Source organism: Geotrypetes seraphini, chromosome 6 (genome assembly GCF_902459505.1).
Source record: "Geotrypetes seraphini chromosome 6, aGeoSer1.1, whole genome shotgun sequence".
NCBI lineage: Eukaryota > Metazoa > Chordata > Amphibia > Gymnophiona > Dermophiidae > Geotrypetes > Geotrypetes seraphini.
Window position 1 is genome coordinate 129,959,458 of NC_047089.1, and position 17,698 is coordinate 129,977,155.

The 17,698-nt window shown below is 44.2% G+C and overlaps 1 protein-coding gene across 4 annotated transcripts in view; it reads left to right on the forward strand.

Annotated features, from left to right (window-relative positions):
* DOCK9 (dedicator of cytokinesis 9) overlaps positions 1-17,698 on the forward strand; it is a 1,074,749-nt gene that overhangs the window by 762,915 nt on the left and 294,136 nt on the right. For all 4 annotated transcript variants that reach the window (XM_033947591.1, XM_033947593.1, XM_033947592.1 and 1 more), the window contains exon 37: positions 7,026-7,073. In XM_033947591.1, the coding sequence (XP_033803482.1) occupies positions 7,026-7,073 (48 nt within the window). The remainder of the gene's footprint in view (positions 1-7,025; positions 7,074-17,698) is intronic.

The window sequence follows — 17,698 nt, forward strand, 5'->3', positions numbered from 1 at the left end:
TCTCTAAGCGTACCATCTCCAACTGGATGGCTGCTTGTATCTCTTTCTGCTATGCCCAGGCTGGATTACAACTAGAGTCGAGTCACAGCCCACAAAGTCAGAGCAATGGCAGCTTCAGTAGCTTTCCTCAGATCTACACCTATTGAAATTTGCAAAGCTGCTACCTGGTCCTCGGTTCATATTTTCACCTCTCACTATTGTCTGGATGTTTTCTCCAGACGGGATGGCCATTTTGGCCAGACGGTATTGCAAAATTTAATCTCCTAAGTTGCCAACGCTCTCACCATCCCATTCTGGTTAGCTTGGAGATCACCCATATGTGAGAATAGGCTGCCTGCTTGTCCTGGGATAAAGCACAGTTACTTACCATAACAGGTGTTATCCAGGGACAGCAGGCAGCTATTCTCACAACCCACCCACCTCCCCTGGTTGGCTTCTCTGCTAGCTATCTGAACTGACTCGCCTTGCGCTGGGCAGGAAGGCACTCACGCATGCGCGGTGCGGCTGACTCGAAACTTCTACATTTCTACAAGCAAGTCTGCTTGCGAAGCTGTCCGCATCCGGGCTCCGTGGATGACGTCACCCATATGTAAGAATAGTTACCTGCTGTCCCTGGATAACACCTGTTACGGTAAGTAACTGTGCTTTCTCGACCTGATAGAAGCCTATTTGCACATTCCAATCCGGACCTCCCATCAGTGCTTCCTTCGTTTTGTGATCTTGGGCCAGCACTTTCAGTTCTGTGCACTCCCTTTCAGTCTGGCCATGGCTCCCCAGATGTTCACCAAGGTTATGGTAGTCATTGTACTGGCCTTGCAGACAGAGGGCATTCTGGTGCATCCTTATCTGGACAACTGGTTCATTTGCAAAATCCAAGAACCGGTTGGCCCCCTCGCAGCGCCTGGAGTATCTTGGGGTGGTGTTCGACACCCCCTTGGGGAAGGTCTTCCTTCCAGAGGCTCTGGTAAGCAAATTACACTCTCAAATTCGCCTGCTTATGGCATCCTGGTGTCCTCAGGCATAGGATTTCCTCCAAGTCTTGGGGTCAATGCCTGCTTCCCTTGAAGTGGTGAGGTGGGCTTGGGCCCACATGCATCCTCTTCAGTATGCCCTCCTTCGGAGATGGTCGCCCCAGACCCTCAGTCTAGATTTCCCTGTTCCTCTGAGGGGCTTGGCTCGCTCCAGTCTTCATTGGTGGCTCCAGCCCACCCATCTTGTTCAAGGGACGAGTCTGGATCAGCCACAGTAGACGGTGGTTCTCACAGATGCCAGTCTTCTTGGTTGGGGAGCTCAGTGTCTAGGTCACTCAGCTCAGGGTACCTGGTCCTCGGAGGAAGCGTCCTGGTCGATCAGTGTTCTGGATACCAGAGCTATCCGTCTGGCACTGTTAGCCTTCTACTCCTTCTTGTCAGGCAAATCGGTCCAGGTTCTGTCAGACATTGCCACTGTGATGGCCTATGTCACTCATCAGGGGGGCACCAAGAGCACTCATGTGGCTCAGGAGGTGGTTCTGCTCATGCTCTGGGTAGAGCCGCATCTTCAGGACATCTCGGCCTCCCACATAGCTGGAGTGGAGAATGTTCAAGCAGACTTCCTGAGTCATCACACATTAGATCCCGGGGAATGGTGTCTAAGCCACATGACCTTTCAGTTGATAGTGCAGTCTTGGGGTCAGCCCCTAATGGGCCTGATGGCCATAGGAGTCAATGCCAAAACTCCCCGCTTCTTTAGTCGTCGCAGAGACGGTCAGGCCGAGGGTCTGTTTGCTCTGGTTCAACCATGGCCAACTAAGGGGCTGTTGTATGTATTCCCCCCATGGCCATTAGTGGGCAGAATTCTACTCCGAATTGTTCGTCACGCGGGCCGGTGGTTCTGGTGGCTCTGGTTTGGCCCAGGCAACCGTGGTATGCGGATCTGGTAAGGCATCTGGTGTTGGATCCTCTTCCTCTGCCTCTTTTGCACGATCTTCTGACTCAAGGCCCCATTCCCATGTTCGATCTGAGTCCCTTTTGTCTTTCAGCTTGGCTCTTGAAAGGTCTTGCCTAGGTAAGAAGGGGTATTCAGACAAAGTAATCTCTGCTCTTTTGGGGTCACGCAGACTTTCCACTTCTCGAGCTTATGTGCGAGTTTGGCATATATTTGAGTGGTTGTTTTTCACGCTTCCCTGCCCAACATCTTAGAGTTCTTACAGGATGATCTGGACAGGGGCCTAGCTTGGTCTTCTCTCTGGGTTCAGCTTGCGGCCCTTTCAGCCTTTCATGAGTTATTATGGGGTCAGCATCTGACTGCCATTCCTGATGTCGTTCGCTTTTTGCTGGCGGCCAAGTTGCTCAAGCCTCCTGTGCGACCGTCTGTTCCCTCTTGGGATTTGAATCTGGTCCTGTGCGGGCTTGTGCACTCCCATTTGAGCCTTTGGGTTCCTGTACGTTGAAGGACCTTACTCTTAAGGCAGTCTTCTTGGTGGCTATTACTTTAGCTAGACGTGTTTCAGAGCTGCAGACTCTCTCTTGTCGGTCTCCCTTCCTTGAGTTTTCTAGGGAGCGGGTAGTGTTTCGGCCTGTTCCTTCCTTCCTGCCAAAGGTAGTTTCTCCTTTTCATGTCATTAAGTCAGTGGTCCTCTTGGTCCTGGGTAGTCAGGCAGGTTCTTCTGAGCAGAAACAGTTGCGCAAATTGGATGTTTGACAGATCCTTCGTGCCTACTTGCGCAGAACCCAGGAGATCAGGAAATCAGATCATCTTTTTTGTCCTTTGAGCGGGTCTTTGTAGGGGGAGATGGCGCTTTCAAGGCTACCATTGCGAGCTGGAGTTAAGAGACTATTACTTCTGCTTATCTTCTTCAGAAAAAGACTGTTCCGGATTTTCTCAAGGCTCATTCTACTCAGGTTCATGCAGCTTCTTGGGCTGAGTCTTCGCTGGTGCCTCTTGTGAATATTTGTAAGGCGGCGGTCAGGTTTTCCCTACATTCCTTTGTCAGACACTACCATGTGGACGTTCAGGCATGTCGGGACGCAGTGTTTGATGCGCGTGTTCTGGTGTCAGCCCTTCAGGGGTCCAACCCATGATGGGGACTGCTTTGGTACGTCCCACTTGTAAGATTAATCCTATACCGGTCTAGAGAGTGCTAAAGAAGAAGAAATTAGGTTCTTACCGCTAATTTACTTTCCTTTAGCTTCTCCAAACCTCAAGGAAGGGAGACCGACAAGAGAGAGCCTGGCGCTCCGTAATACTTCTATCAAAAGTAATAGCCATCAAGAACATAAGAACATAAGTAGTGCCTCTGCTGGGTCAGACCACAGGTCCATCACGCCCAGCAGTCCGCTCCCGCGGCGGCCCAACAGGTCATGACCTGTTTGAATCACCCCTTGGTTTCTCATCGAAGTCCTATCTTCCCATCAAATTCTTGACCCTTTGTCCCCGCACCCCTTTCAGTACCCTACGATCCCTTTGTCCCTCAGGAATCTGTCCAATCCCTGTTTGAATCCCTGTACTGTATTCTGCCTGATCACTTCCTCCGGGAGCGCATTCCATGTGTCCACGACCCTTTGTGTGAAGAAAAACTTCCTTGCATTTGTCTTGAACCTATCCCCCTTCAGTTTCTCCGAGTGCCCCCTCGTACCCGTTGTCCCTCTCAGTCTAAAGAACCTGCCCCTATCCACCCTCTCTATGCCTCTCAGGATTTTGAAGGTCTCTATCATATCTCCCCTGAGCCTCCTCTTTTCCAGAGAGAAGAGACCCAGCTTATCCAGCCTCTCAGCGTATGGGCAGTTTTCCAGCCCTTTTACCAGCTTCGTTGCTCTTCTTTGGACTCTCTCAAGTACCGCCATGTCCTTCTTGAGGTGCGGCGACCAATACTGAACGCAGTATTCCAGATGCGGGCGCACCATCGCCCGATATAGTGGCATGATGACTTCCCGCGTCCTGGTTGTGATACCCTTCTTTATGATGCCCAGCATCCTGTTGGCTTTTTTCGCCACTGCTGCACACTGTGCGGATGGCTTCATTGATGCATCCACTAGCACACCAAAGTCTCTATCAAGTCCGCTGTCTCCCAGCAGTGCCCCCCCCCCCATTTTGTAGTTGAACACGGGTTCTTATTTCCTATATGCATGACCTTGCATTTCTCAACGTTAAAGCGCATTTGCCATTTGTTTGCCCAGTCTTCCAGCTTGTCCAGGTCCCTTTGCAGGTCCTCACACTCCTCCCTGGTCCTAACTCTTCCGCAGAGTTTGGTATTGTCCGCAAATTTTATAACCTCGCATTTTGCCTCCGTTTCCAGGTCATTGATAAATATGTTGAAGAGTAGCGGCCCTAGCACCGATCCCTGCGGCACACCGCTCGTGACTCCCCGCCAGTCTGAATATTGGCCCTTCACTCCGACCCTCTGCAGTCTACCTGACAGCCAGTGCTTGATCCATCTGTGTACATCCCCGCCCACCCCGTGGTTTCACAGCTTCTTAAGCAGCCTTTCATGTGGCACCTTATCAAAAGCCTTTTGAAAATCGAGGTAAATGATGTCCATGGGTTCCCCTTTGTCCACCTGACTGCTTATTCCCTCAAAGAAGTATAGTAGGTTCGTAAGGCATGACCGTCCCTTACAGAATCCGTGCTGGCTTGTTCGCAGTAAGTCATTTTTCTCGATGTGTTCGCAAATGTTGTCCTTGATCATCGCTTCCACCATCTTCCCTATAACTGAAGTCAGGCTCACCGGCCTGTAGTTCCCGGGGTCACCCCTCAATCCCTTCTTAAAGATAGGTGTGACATTCGCCAGTTTCCAGTCCTCTGGCACCTCTCCTGTTCTCAGGGATAGGTTGCAAACATGCTGGATTGTGCCCGCTATTTCCTGTCTTAGTTCCTTTAGAACCCTTGGGTGGATCCAGTCCGGTCCCGGTGATTTGCCGCTTTTTAGCCTGTCTATCTGTTTGAGGACATCCTCCTGACTTACCTCTATATGCTCCAATTTTTCGGCCTGTTCCCCCCTCATGAGCTCCTTTGAGTCCGGTATATTGGATGTGTCTTCGCACGTGAAGACCGACGAGAAGAACGTGTTCAACCTCTCAGCTACCTCTTTGTCCTCCTTAATCACTCCTTTCCTATCCCCATCATCCAACGGCCCCACCTCCTCTCTCGCTGGTTGCTTCCCCTTTACGTAACTGAAGAATGACTTGAAGTTTTTCGCCTCCCTGGCCAGCCCCTCCTCGTATTCCCTTTTTGCTTTTCTAACCTCTCGGTAACATTCCTTTTGGCAATTCCTGTGCTTCTGGTGATTTTCCTCCGTTGGGTCCTTTTTCCATCTCCGGAAGGACACTTTCTTGTCACTTATTGCCCTCTTTACTTCAGTTGTCATCCAAACCGGGCTTTTTGACCGCTTGTTCTTACAGCCTTTCCTGAAACTGGGGATGTACAGGTTTTGTGCTTCCTGCAGGGTGTCCCTGAATAGGGTCCAGGCGCTTCCTACAGTCTCCATCCTAAAGCTGTTCTTGAGCTTCCTCCCCACCATTTCCCTCATGGCAACATAGTTCCCTTTCCTGAAGTTGAGCGCAGTCGATGCGGTCCTCCTCACTATGGGTGTCCCTCTTTCTAATGTGAATCTGATTGCGTTGTGATCACTGTTGCCTAGTGGTCCTCCCACTTCTACCCCTCTTGCAGGCCCCCCTAATCCGTTAAGGATGAGGTCAAGAGTAGTTCCCCCTCGCGTCGGTTCCTTGACTAGTTGTTCCATGAAGCAGTCCTTCACAGCTTCTACGAATTCCGTTTCCCTGGTGCAGTTGGAGTGACCCGTACTCCAGTCTATCCCCGGGTAGTTGAAGTCCCCCATCACTGTTACATTTCCAGTACTGCATTCCTGCTTCAGTTCCGCTTCCAAGTCGTGTCCAACTGCATCCGGCGTACCAGGTGGACGATAATACAGCCGCAGTTTTATGTCTGCACCTTTGGTTCCCGCCTTAAGAGTATAGGAACCCACCCCTTGTATTGTTGTGTTCTTGCATGCAGATTTTCATTTTTCGATCAGTTTCTAGTATTTTTCTAGGGCCAGGGAGATTAAGAACAGCAGCTGTGGCTTGGCTGGCATAGCTGGCGAGCTGTGGGGACCTTTGCTATTTGCATTTGTTCCTTTGCATTTTCCAACAGCATTTCTGTTTTTATTTGTTGATACTCCTGTTCGGAGTCTTGTTTGTTTTTCTGTATATAGTTCTTAGTTTTGCTTGGCTATTCGGCAGACTGAGGTAATTAGGGAGGGGAGTCGCATGATATGTACAGTTCCAAAGTTTTGTCTGTCTCCACCTGCTGGTCATGATGAGATATATACTTGCTTGTAAGATTAATCCTATACCGGTCTGGAGAAGCTAAAAGAAAGTAAATCAGCAGGTAAGAACCTAATTTCTTCTTTGAGTTCTACAAACCTTCTCTCTCCCCCCCCTCCCGCCCTTTTGTATTTTTCTGGCTATTCAAAAACAGGAACAAAAGCCCATAAAAATGTGTCATCTCATGTGTCCAGTTTTACATTAGGCCTATTTAGTTGCGGGCCTGTTTCTTCCCCTTTTTATTTTAGACATCCTGATAGCTAGGGATTTTCATTAGAGTGTTGATTTCATTCTGCTTTTTACTAAGCTGTAGCAGGTTACAGCTGCTACAGCAAGTTACTAAGCTGTAGTAGGTTTTCCAAGGGCAAGTAGGATGAATATCCACCTGACCTGCCAACTTCCCCTTGGAGTTGTATTGTCTCAGCTACAGTATTAGATTGGATTGGTCCCAATGACAGTGGTGAGTAGGAAAGTGCACACATGAACTATGCATTACACTCACAAGCTTTCAGAAGATGTTAGAGTGGTTCCCATGCAGGGCTCTGTTGAATGATGCCACCCATTAATGTGGATAATATATCCTGTCCTCGGAGAATATTAATGAGAGAAATAGGGCAAAATAATTCACAAACAAGTGATAGCTTTCTGTTAGATCAGTATGTTCAGTTGAGAGTAAAATTTTGTGAAATGCCACTATGTTGACCTGTAATATCTTCTCTGCAGAGTATGCCTGCATCAGTTCCAATACATGGGAAAGCGATACATAGCAAGGTACTGTATGAAATTTAATACAGTTACAGAAAGGGGACTTTGATATTGAAACATTGATCTCCTTTGGGATGATGATGAATATTTTCCTCTCTAGTATCCATGTTGAATTGCATCAATATTTTATGTAAGATCTGACATGCTGTAACAGATGGGGAAGGACAAATAATTAATACAATTGTATTCTGCTCTGCTAATGACATGGATTATTAGAGCTATGATGGGGCAAATTTTCTCTCTATATGAGAAATGTTGTGTCCTATGCATCTAGAATACAGTGCTAAATGAAGACTCCTCAATACAAAGTAAATGAATGAATTATATCTCTGACTTAGAGAATAGATAAATAGAATTTTCACATACACTCAGAATTGTGTGATCCAACAAAGAGCCTTAGCTCCTATAGCCGAACCAATCGCCCCATCACTGTCTTTCTACTTAATTCAGAGATATAATTCATTCATTTACTTTGTATTGAAGAGTCTTCATTTAGCACTATATTCAACTATTTTAACTTCTTAGTCCTTAACGTTCTGACAGAAAAAAATCCTTACTATTTCTTGTGACTAACAATGCATCTAGAAGACATCTTTTTTTTTCTATATTGCATAAAAATTTTTTGGCATATGAAACCATAAAGAACCAAAGATAACAGTTGATGGTTTAGTGTTCTCAAGTAAATTCCTATTAATTTTTTTTATTTATTTATGAGGGGGCCGCTGAAAAGTTCTCAGCCCAACAAAGAAGAGAATGATGTGGATTGTCACCCACCAGGCCTCTAGTCAGGACAGCAGAGAGTGCTGGTGGGGACTAGATTCAGATCCCTGGCATGTTTCCCTGGAACTAGGGTAACCTTTAAGAGTGAGCACTGGCCCAGGAGCTTGCCCAGGACTAGCCGGTATGCTGGCTGTAGTAACTAAAATCACCACCATACAAAACAGTCAGTGTAAAGAAAAAATAATATTTATTCAACCCTTTTACTGGGCTCAAGTCAGAATGGCCAGGCTGGCAATTATAAAGAAAATTCCAACACAAAGAAAATTCCAAATCGAGGTTTTCATGAGAAACACAAAAGTATAGTCTTTTCCTAGCAATGCAATATATTTCACAGAAAAGCCGACAAGGCTAAACTGGGAGATGGTAGACAACCAACTTCACTTCTGAGTTGTAGTTGTGGCACTTGCTTGCGCTGCAGGTGATTTCTGGGTTTCATCAGACCTAATGATAACTTTAGGCTGGTGAGTACTGCAGAAAAGGTAGTTGTCCCTGTTTCCTGGCTGCAGTGGTGAGTGTGGTCCAGTTTACTCAAAAGAAAGTTAGTTCACACTTTAGCATTCCACAAAATAAATGACAATCTTTTGGGTCTGACTTGTATGGCTCTTGAAACCTCTTCCCCAGATACACATTCCCTAATAGCCCACACCTGGCTGCAGTTACTGCCAAGCTGAGCAGTAAGGAAAAAAACCAAACAAAACCTCCCAGTCAAAAGAAATACTGTGAAAGAAAACTTCCAACACTGACTGGGGAAAAACAGAAAAAACAAATCTCCCCAAAACTCAGCTTCTCGCTTCCTCCTGTAGAAGCTTCGGCTTCCCAGCCCCAGTTTAAACGAACAGGAAAAGGAGGAGGGAACCCCCCCCCCCCCCCAATTCAAACAGTTCAGAGGTTTAACCTTTCAGGGACCCACCTCCATAACTTCATGCAGGTAACTGACCTCCTCTGGCGCACAGGTGGTATCCATAGCTTCCTAATCTGGTGGTTCCCTGGAGGCTTGGGGTGAAGCCAGTCCCTCCTCAAACATGTCCACCTCTTGGCCCAACCATGGCTCAGCAAGGCACTATTTTGCTCCCTTGGTCCTTTCCACCAGCTCCTTCTGCTGCTTCCACCACTGCTCCTGAGGCTGTTTCACCTGCTCCTCCCACTCCTCTAGCTGTTCCAAGCCCTGCATTTTATGCTTGGGATAGCCACGCCCACTGCATCTGGAGCGGGGGAGGGGAACTGACTGTCTAAGTTGTGGAGCCTGGCTTTCTCCATACTGCTTTTTAAGGGACTGTCTCAAAATAACAGACTTCTCTTTAAAAACAGTAAACCTTCTTGGCTCAGAAATAAACCTTTCCTGAAGTGTCCTTTGTGTGTGACTAGGTAACCAGTCCCTGACTTGCTCAGCTTCACTGCCTGGGGAGTAGCCAGCTGACTCCTGACTATGACTACTGACCTGGTCAGCTCTTTTGGTAAGGGACCGTAAGTTCCTGATGCTGCATTTTCTTGGGAGTAAGCCAGCACTGGTGCTGGGTTGGTCACAGGAGCCATGAAACTTACAAGTTATTCCACACTTGTCTTGATACTTTTTGTTTCAATTATATGAAATTAAACAAAAAGTGTCAAGAAAATTGTGGAATAGCTTGTTTCATGGCTCCACATTATTCTCTTGGTTGGGCTGAGAACTTTTCAGCGGCCCCTCATAGTTATTTATTTTTTCATTATGTAGAATATTGTTTGGCATCAATTCTGTTATCAGTTAAAAGCTGAAACCCTATATATAAGGTCAAATAAAAAAATTAAAGGCAATCTTTAAATTATGCGATAATTGGAACAGAGCTAGTGAAATGCAACATATGTATTTGTATATTGCCTGTTGGTTTGTTTGTGCACCCACAGTGCAATGCTTGACCTTTAGTCATGTGACAGCCACGAGGTCAGAACCATGGACACTCCATTGCAAGATTGCACCATCAAAGAACAACGTTCAGTAGTTTGCTTTCTTTGGGCAGAGGGAGTGAAACGTGGAAATTCACAGTCTGATATTGACTCAGAATGGACACATCATCATGAATCAATGCAATGTTTGAGTGGTTAAAAAGGATTAAAGTAGGAAGAAGAGATGTAACTTACGAAGGTTGTTCGGGTCGCCCATCAACATCACAGAAACAAGAGCACATTGACAGGGCGGATGCCTTGATTAGAGAAGACTGACTGATAACAGTGTCTCAGTGGCTGCAAATTTGGGTATCAAATATGGATCTGCATTTGCCGTAATGCATGATGACTTGGGATACAGGAAATCTGTGTATGATGGGTTCCCAAACAGCTTACTGATCTGCACAAACAGCATGTGGAGGTTGCGACCCAGTTCCTGAGATGGTATGAAGAAGATCTGAGTATTCTGGAGAGAATTGTCACCGGCGACGAGACGTGTGCATCACTGCGACCTGGAGAGCAAAAGACAAAGCATGATGAAGTAAAGGAAGCAGTGCTCACCTAGTTTTGGGAGCAGCTGAAAAACTTCTTCTCTGCATGAATACAGAAGCTAGATGAACGATACAACAAATGTGTCATCTTGCATAGATAATATGTGGAAAAGTGATATGTTTACTTGTTCACAGTTACTTCCATTAAAGCCGTTAAATGTATATTGTCTTTACTTTTTGATTTATCCTGATATAATGTACAGTTCAAACAATAGCTGTTTATTGGATAAACATGTCATCTAGGACAGTGGTTCCCAACCCTGTCCTGGAGGACTGCCAGGCCAATCGGATTGTCAGGCTAGCCCTAATGAATATGCATGGAGCAGATTTGCATGCCTGTCACTTCCATTATATGCAAATCTCTCTCATGCATATTCATTAGGGCTAGCCTGAAAACCTGATTGGCCTGGTGGTCCTCCAGGACAGGGTTGGGAACCGCTGATCTAGGACTATTACACACACCCCCATACCCCATCCTTGGTTTACCATTCTGCTGCTCTGCTTTTTCCTTTATTGGCCTATATTTTCAGGCATCTATTGCGGCCCTAGGGAAATGCCTGGGGCCACTTAAGCTCTCCCAAGGCCACTTCCGGGCAAAATCACACCCATGCCCAGCTTTGGCAAGCTTAAGTGTCCCGTTGCATCTCACTGTACCCATGACAGACACCTACAAGTTTAGGTGGCCTCCCTCGGGATTTGGGTTGTTTTTTTTTAAACGTGCATTCTGATTGGCTGGTTAGACAGAAGTAGGACGTATACCGCTGCCTAAAATCGGGATATCGTTTATAGAATTTGCCCCAAAAAGTGTATAAATCTGTTATTTCATACTTATAATTATGTTTGTTTATGCTTACATATAAATTTTGATAAACTGCCTTGTCGGAATTTGGTGAAAGTGGTTTACAATTCTAACATTTAAATAAATTTAAAAGAAAGGAACACTATTAAAATTGATAGAAAAGTAACATTCACACCTAGGATAACAGAGGAAGGGTGAATGGGTAAGAAATTGATGGGAGGATAAGGAAATTGCTCATTAGTCTTTCAGACAAAGCAGACTTGGGAAAAAAAACAACAACCCAGCATCAAGAATTTAGTGATCCATAAACCAGTTTGAAGTATGTTTTCAAGTGGGATTTAAATTTTGAAAATAAATTTATAGAAGACCATTTTCTAACAATTTTATTCATATATTATGTTATGACTGAACTGAACAGCATACTAAGAAAACCCATGGTTAACCATTACCTGTTAACTGAACAGCAACACATTTTTCCATTGTCATATAACAAGGGAAAAATCTTAATGATCATGAAACCAAAGGATTAACCTTAAAAATCATTTAAAGAGAATTCCGGAACTTGGATGCAGCAAAGATGGCTGTGTGAGTGCTGAGCTCCTCACCTGGTTACTCTTACAGTTTATTTGTCAGCATTTAAAAACAGTTTCCTCTCAGAAGAAAGATATTTAATTGACATGGCATCAGGAAGACAATCTCGGATTGAGACAGCCTTTGCTGCAGGTACAGGCAAAAGGTTAAAATCTGACCCTATTACTCCATCAAAAGTTCCTTTACCAAGTGATTCTATGGATTTTCTGGAACAGCTCATGGAAAGGATGAAGAGTGTTACAGGACAATTCAGTGAAATTGGCCTCAGTACAGGAAGATATGGTCAACCTTAAAATGAATGAATATTTTCAACTCAACACCTCGGAGGAAGTCTCTTTGGAAACCATTTGGGATGCTTTCAAATCTACAATGAGCGGGCAAATAATTTCATATTCAGCGCACATTAAGAAACAACTAAAATTTGAATTTTCTAATTTGGAACAAACTATCTTGACTTTAGAGTCACAATTGGCCACAAAATGGGAACAAAATACTTTGCAGGCCCTGTTGAAAGCTAAATATAGATATAATGAGATTTCCTCAATTGGAGAAAATATTTATTTTCTTAGCAAGCTCTGTATTAAGGAAACTCGAATAAAGTAGGAAGATTATTGGCTAACTATCTCAAAACCAAAAAAAGAAAAGTAAAGATTGTGGCTATTAGAGATGAGAAAGGTAAAACTCATTCTCAAATTGGAAATATTTTAAAACAATTTTTGGATTATTAAAAAGCTCTATATTCTTCTGAGCTTTATTCAAATAAAGAAATTTAGGGATTAGAATTTTTCAAGTTAATTCATGGGCCAAAAATTCCCAAGCATATAAAAGAAAATCACTTAAGGAACTCCAGGCAGCATTTAAATCCCTCAGAGTTGGATCCGCTCCAGGTAGTGATGGATTCACTGTGGAGTTTTTCAAATCATTTCAAATTAGTTTTACCTCATCTTCTAAATTTATATCAATCACAGCTAACTAAAGGTTGTATTTCAGGTACGAATCTTTAACTATTGTTTTACCAAAGCCAAATAAAGATCTCATGTTGGTTTCAAACTACAGGCCTGTTTCTTTAATTAATGTGGATGGAAAACTCCTGGCTAAGCTATTGGCTCTAAGATTAGCCAAGGCTCTCCCTTATATGATCGGAATGCACCAAACGGGTTTCATTGCTCAAAGACATTCTTCAAATAATACTAGATTGGCATTTCATATGCTAAGTTTATCAAAAATAATGAATGATTCGGCTTTTTCTGTCTCTTTGGATGCAGAGAAGGCCTTTGATCGTGTGGAATGGACTTTCATGTATCAAGCGATGGATTGGTTTGGTATAGGATCCGGATTTATACAAATGATTCAAACATTGTATAGATCATCTTCTGCCAGATTATATATTAATAATACTTTCTCAGAACGTTTTTTCTGGAGAGGGGAATTAGACATGGATGTCCCTTATCTCCTTTGCTTTTTTATATTGTTCTGGAACCCTTATTGTTGGCTATACAGCAGGCAAAGGAGATACAGGGGATTCCTTAAGCAGGTCGGGAATATAAGATCTCTGCTTATGCAGATGATATTTTGCTTCATTTGAAGAATCCTAAATCTACAATCCAGCATTTACTGGAATTGATAGATCGATCTGGCAAATTTTCTGGATACAAAATAAATTGGAGCAAATTGGAGGTTCTTCCGTTAAATGTGCATTGTGCAAAAGGATTATTTGATTCATTCCCTTTCCTTTGGAAGGAAGAGGCTATAAAATATTTAGGTATCATGATTCCAAAAACATTGGAAGACACGATGACAGTGAATGAAAAATCTTTATTGCTGAAAGTCAAAGAAATGTGTGAGCATTGGAACCCATTACATCTCTCTTGATGGGGGAGAGTCCAAACTGTCAAAGATGATGATTTTGTCTATAGTTTGCTACCAAATGAGTATGTTGCCAGTTTATTTTCAGGGGTCCTTTCATAAGAAATTGAATGGAATTCTCACTAAATTTATTTGGTTGGGTAAAACTGCTAGAATAGCTTTAGTATTTTTACAAAAATCAATTGTGGCGGGTGGGGTAAATTTTCCAAATTTTTATAGATACCATCAGGCCTATATACTTTGTCAGGATATGTATTGGATCCTTCCTGAAGTCTTGGAGCATCTTCCAGACTGGCTTTACTTAGAATGGCAACTTATGTCCCCATTACGGTTAAATATCACTGTGTTAGGGAGATAATCAGTTTAATCCTGTGATAGTAGTAAAGACTGCAATATAAACAATATCAGAAACTCATTTCTTAGTATTGTAACGGAAAGTGAAACGAAACAAAAATCCTTACGAAAAAGGAGATTACCGCTAAAAAATAGCTGGAAAGCGATGACCACAAATGCTCGCAGTCTAAGCAACAAAGTTCATGATCTGCAAGCCCTGATGTTAGAGGCAGATCTAGATATTGTCGCTATCACAGAGACATGGTTCAGTGAATCCCATGGATGGGATGCAAACATACCGGGATATAATCTTTTTAGGAAGGACAGAGATGGTCAAAAAGGTGGAGGACTAGCTCTCTATGTAAAGATCAATATCCAAGCGACCGAAATGCAAGTGATATGGATCGCTCTGAAAAGAGAAGATGGAACTTCTATCTACGTGGGTGTAGTCTACAGACCGCTGACTCAATCGCAGCAAATTGATAAGGATCTGATTGTGGATATCCAAAAGTTTGGAAGGAAAGAGGAGATTCTGCTGTTGGGAGATTTCAACCTGCCAGATGCGGACTGAAATGTTCCATCAGCGGAATCGGAAAGAAGTAGGGAGATTGTGGATGCCTTTCAAGAGATTCTGCTCAGACAAATGGTGACAGAACCCACAAGGGAAAAAGCGATATTGGATCTGGCCCTCACAAATGGAGAGAGTATCTCTAATGTTCGAGTGGGTGCTCACCTGGGAAGTAGTGATCATCAAACGGTTTGGTTTGATATAACGGCTAAAGTGGAGAACGGCCGCACGTTAATTAAAGTCCTAGATTTCAAACGTACGGACTTTAATGCAATGGGAGAGTACCTGAAGAAAGAGCTGTTAGGATGGGAGGACATAAGAGAAGTGGAAAGACAGTGGTCTAAGCTGAAAGGAGCGATAAAAATGGCTACGGACCTTTATGTGAAGAAAATCAATAAAAACAAGAGAAAAAGGAAGCTGATATGGTTTTCCAAACTAGTGGCGGAGAAAATAAAGGCGAAAGAGCTGGCGTTCGTGAAATATAAAAAATAACCAAGAAGAGGAGTGCAGAAAGGACTACAGGGTGAAACTGAAAGAAGCCAAGAGAGGGATACGTCTGGCGAAAGCACAGGTGGAAGAACAAATGGCTAAAAATATAAAAAAGGGAGACAAAAATTTTTTCAGATATTTTAGTGAAAGGAGGAAGATGAAAAATGGAATTGCTAAACTAAAAGATGCTGGGAACCGATATGTGGAGAGTGATGAGGAAAAAGCAAATGTGCTAAACAAATACTTCTGTTCTGTGTTCACAGAAGAAAATCCTGGAGAAGGACTGAGATTGTCCGGCAAAGATACACGAGAAAATGGAGTAGATTCTGCGCCATTCACGGAGGAGAGTGTTTATGAGCAACTTGAAAAACTGAAGGTGGACAAAGTGATGGGACCAGACTGGATCCATCCCAGGATACTAAGGGAGTTCAGAGAGGTTCAGGCAGTCCTATTAAAGACTTGTTCAACAAATCTCTGGAGACGGGAGTGATTCCTGGGGATTGGAGGAGAGCGGATGTGGTCCCTATTCATAAAAGTGGTCACAGGGATGAAGCAGGAAACTAAAGGCCGGTGAGCCTCACTTCAGTTGTTGGAAAAATAATGGAAGTGTTGCTGTAAGAAAGGATAGTGTACTTCCTTGAATCTAATGGGTTACAGGATTCGAGGCAATATGGCTTTACAAAAGGTAAATTGTGCTAAACAAACCTGATTGAATTTTTTGATTGGGTGATCAGAGAGCTGAATCGAGGACATATGTTAGATGTAATTTACTTGGATTTTAGCAAAGCCTTTGATACAGTTCCTCATAGGAGGCTGTTGAACAAACTTGAAGGGCTGAATTAGGACCCAAAGTGGTGAACTGGGTTAGAAACTGACTTTCAGACAGACGCTAGAGGGTGGTGGTTAATGGAAATCGCTCGGAGGAAGGAAAGGTGAGTAGTGGAGTCCCTCAGGATTCGGTGCTGGGACCAATCCTGTTCAATATGTTTGTGAGTGACATTGCTGAAGGGTTAGAAGGAAAAGTGTGCCTTTTTGCAGATGATACCATGATTTGTAACGGAGTAGACACCAAAGAGGGAGTGGAAAATATGAAAAAGGATCTGCAAAAGTTAGAGGAATGGTTTAATGCCTGGCAACTAAAATTCAATGCAAAGAAATGCAGAGTGATGCATTTGGGTATTAATAATCGGAAGGAACCATATATGCTAGGAGGAGAGAAGCTGATATGCACGGATGGGAAGAGGGACCTTGGGGTGATAGGGTCCGAAGATCTAAAGGCGAAAAAAACAGTGTGACAAGGCGGTGGCTACTGCCAGAAGGATGCTGGGCTGTATAAAGAGAGGCGTAGCCAGTAGAAGGAAGATGGTGTTGATGCCCCTGTACAGTCATTGGTAAGGCCCCACTTGGAATATTGTGTTCAGTTTTGAAGACCGTATCTGGCGAAGGATGTAAGAAGACTTGAAGCGGTCCAGAGGAGGGAGACGAAAATGATAGGAGGCTTGCGCCAGAAGACGTATGAGGAGAGACTGTAAGCCCTGAATATGTATAACCTAGAGCAGGGGTGCCCAATAGGTCGATCGCGATCGACCGGTAGCTCGCCAAGGCAAAGTGAGTTGATCATCCAGGACTCCCTTTGCCTTGGCGATCTATCGGGCCGATCAATCTTCCTCTCCCCGACGTCAATTCTGCCGTCGGAGAGGAAGTTCGGGCCAGCCAATCGCTGCCTGGCTGGGCGGAACTTCCTCTCCGACGGCAGAATTGATGTCGGGGAGAGGAAGATTGATCGGCCCGAAGCAGAGAGCGCATGGGGCGGCGGCGGCGGTGGCTTTGGGGCCTGTTATCCGTTGGTGGCGTTTGGGTCCTGTTCCTCGATGGCAGCGGCAGTGGCAGTGGCTTGGGGAAGGGCAGGGAGAAAGAAAGAAAGGGGGCAGGCAGGGAGACAGAAGGAAAGAAGAGAAACAGGAAAAAAAGAAAGGGGGCATGAAGAGAGAAAGAAAGAAAGGGCAGGGAGAGAGGAAGAAAAAGTTGGGGGAGGGAATGAGGTTTGGAGGAGAGGAAGCATACAGGCTGAAAGAAAGATTGGATGCACAGCCAGAAGAAGAAAGTGCAACCAAAGACTCATGAAATCACCAGACAAGGTAAGAAAAATGATTTTATTTTAAATTTAGTGATCAAAATGTGTCTGAATTTATATCTGCTGTCTATATTTTACAATATGGTCCCCTTTTACTAAACCTAATAGTGGTTTTTAGTGCAGGGAGCCTATGAGCGTCCAGAGCAACGCTGGGCATTCAGCGCAGCTCCCTGCGCTAAAAACTGCTATTATGGTTTAGTAAAAAGGGAAGGGGGTGGGTTTTGTCTATTTTTGTATGGTTGTTACTGAGGTGACAGTGCATAGAGTCATCTGCTTTGACCTCTTTGAAAACCCCCCGGAATAGGAATGATAATTAACAATTCTATGCGTACAGTGTGCGTTGTGTTTTTAAAAAATTTTATTGTTGGTAGATCATTTTGACTTGGTCATTTTAAAAGTAGCTCGCGAGTCAAAAAAGTGTGGGCACCCCTGCCCTAGAGGAAAGGAGAGACAAGGGAGATATGATTCAGACATTCAAATACTTGAAGGGTATTAACGTAGAACATAATTTTTTCCAGAGAAAGTAAAATGGTAAAACCAGAGGACATAATTTGAGGTTGAGGGGTGGTAGATTCAAAGGCAATGTTAGGAAATTCTACT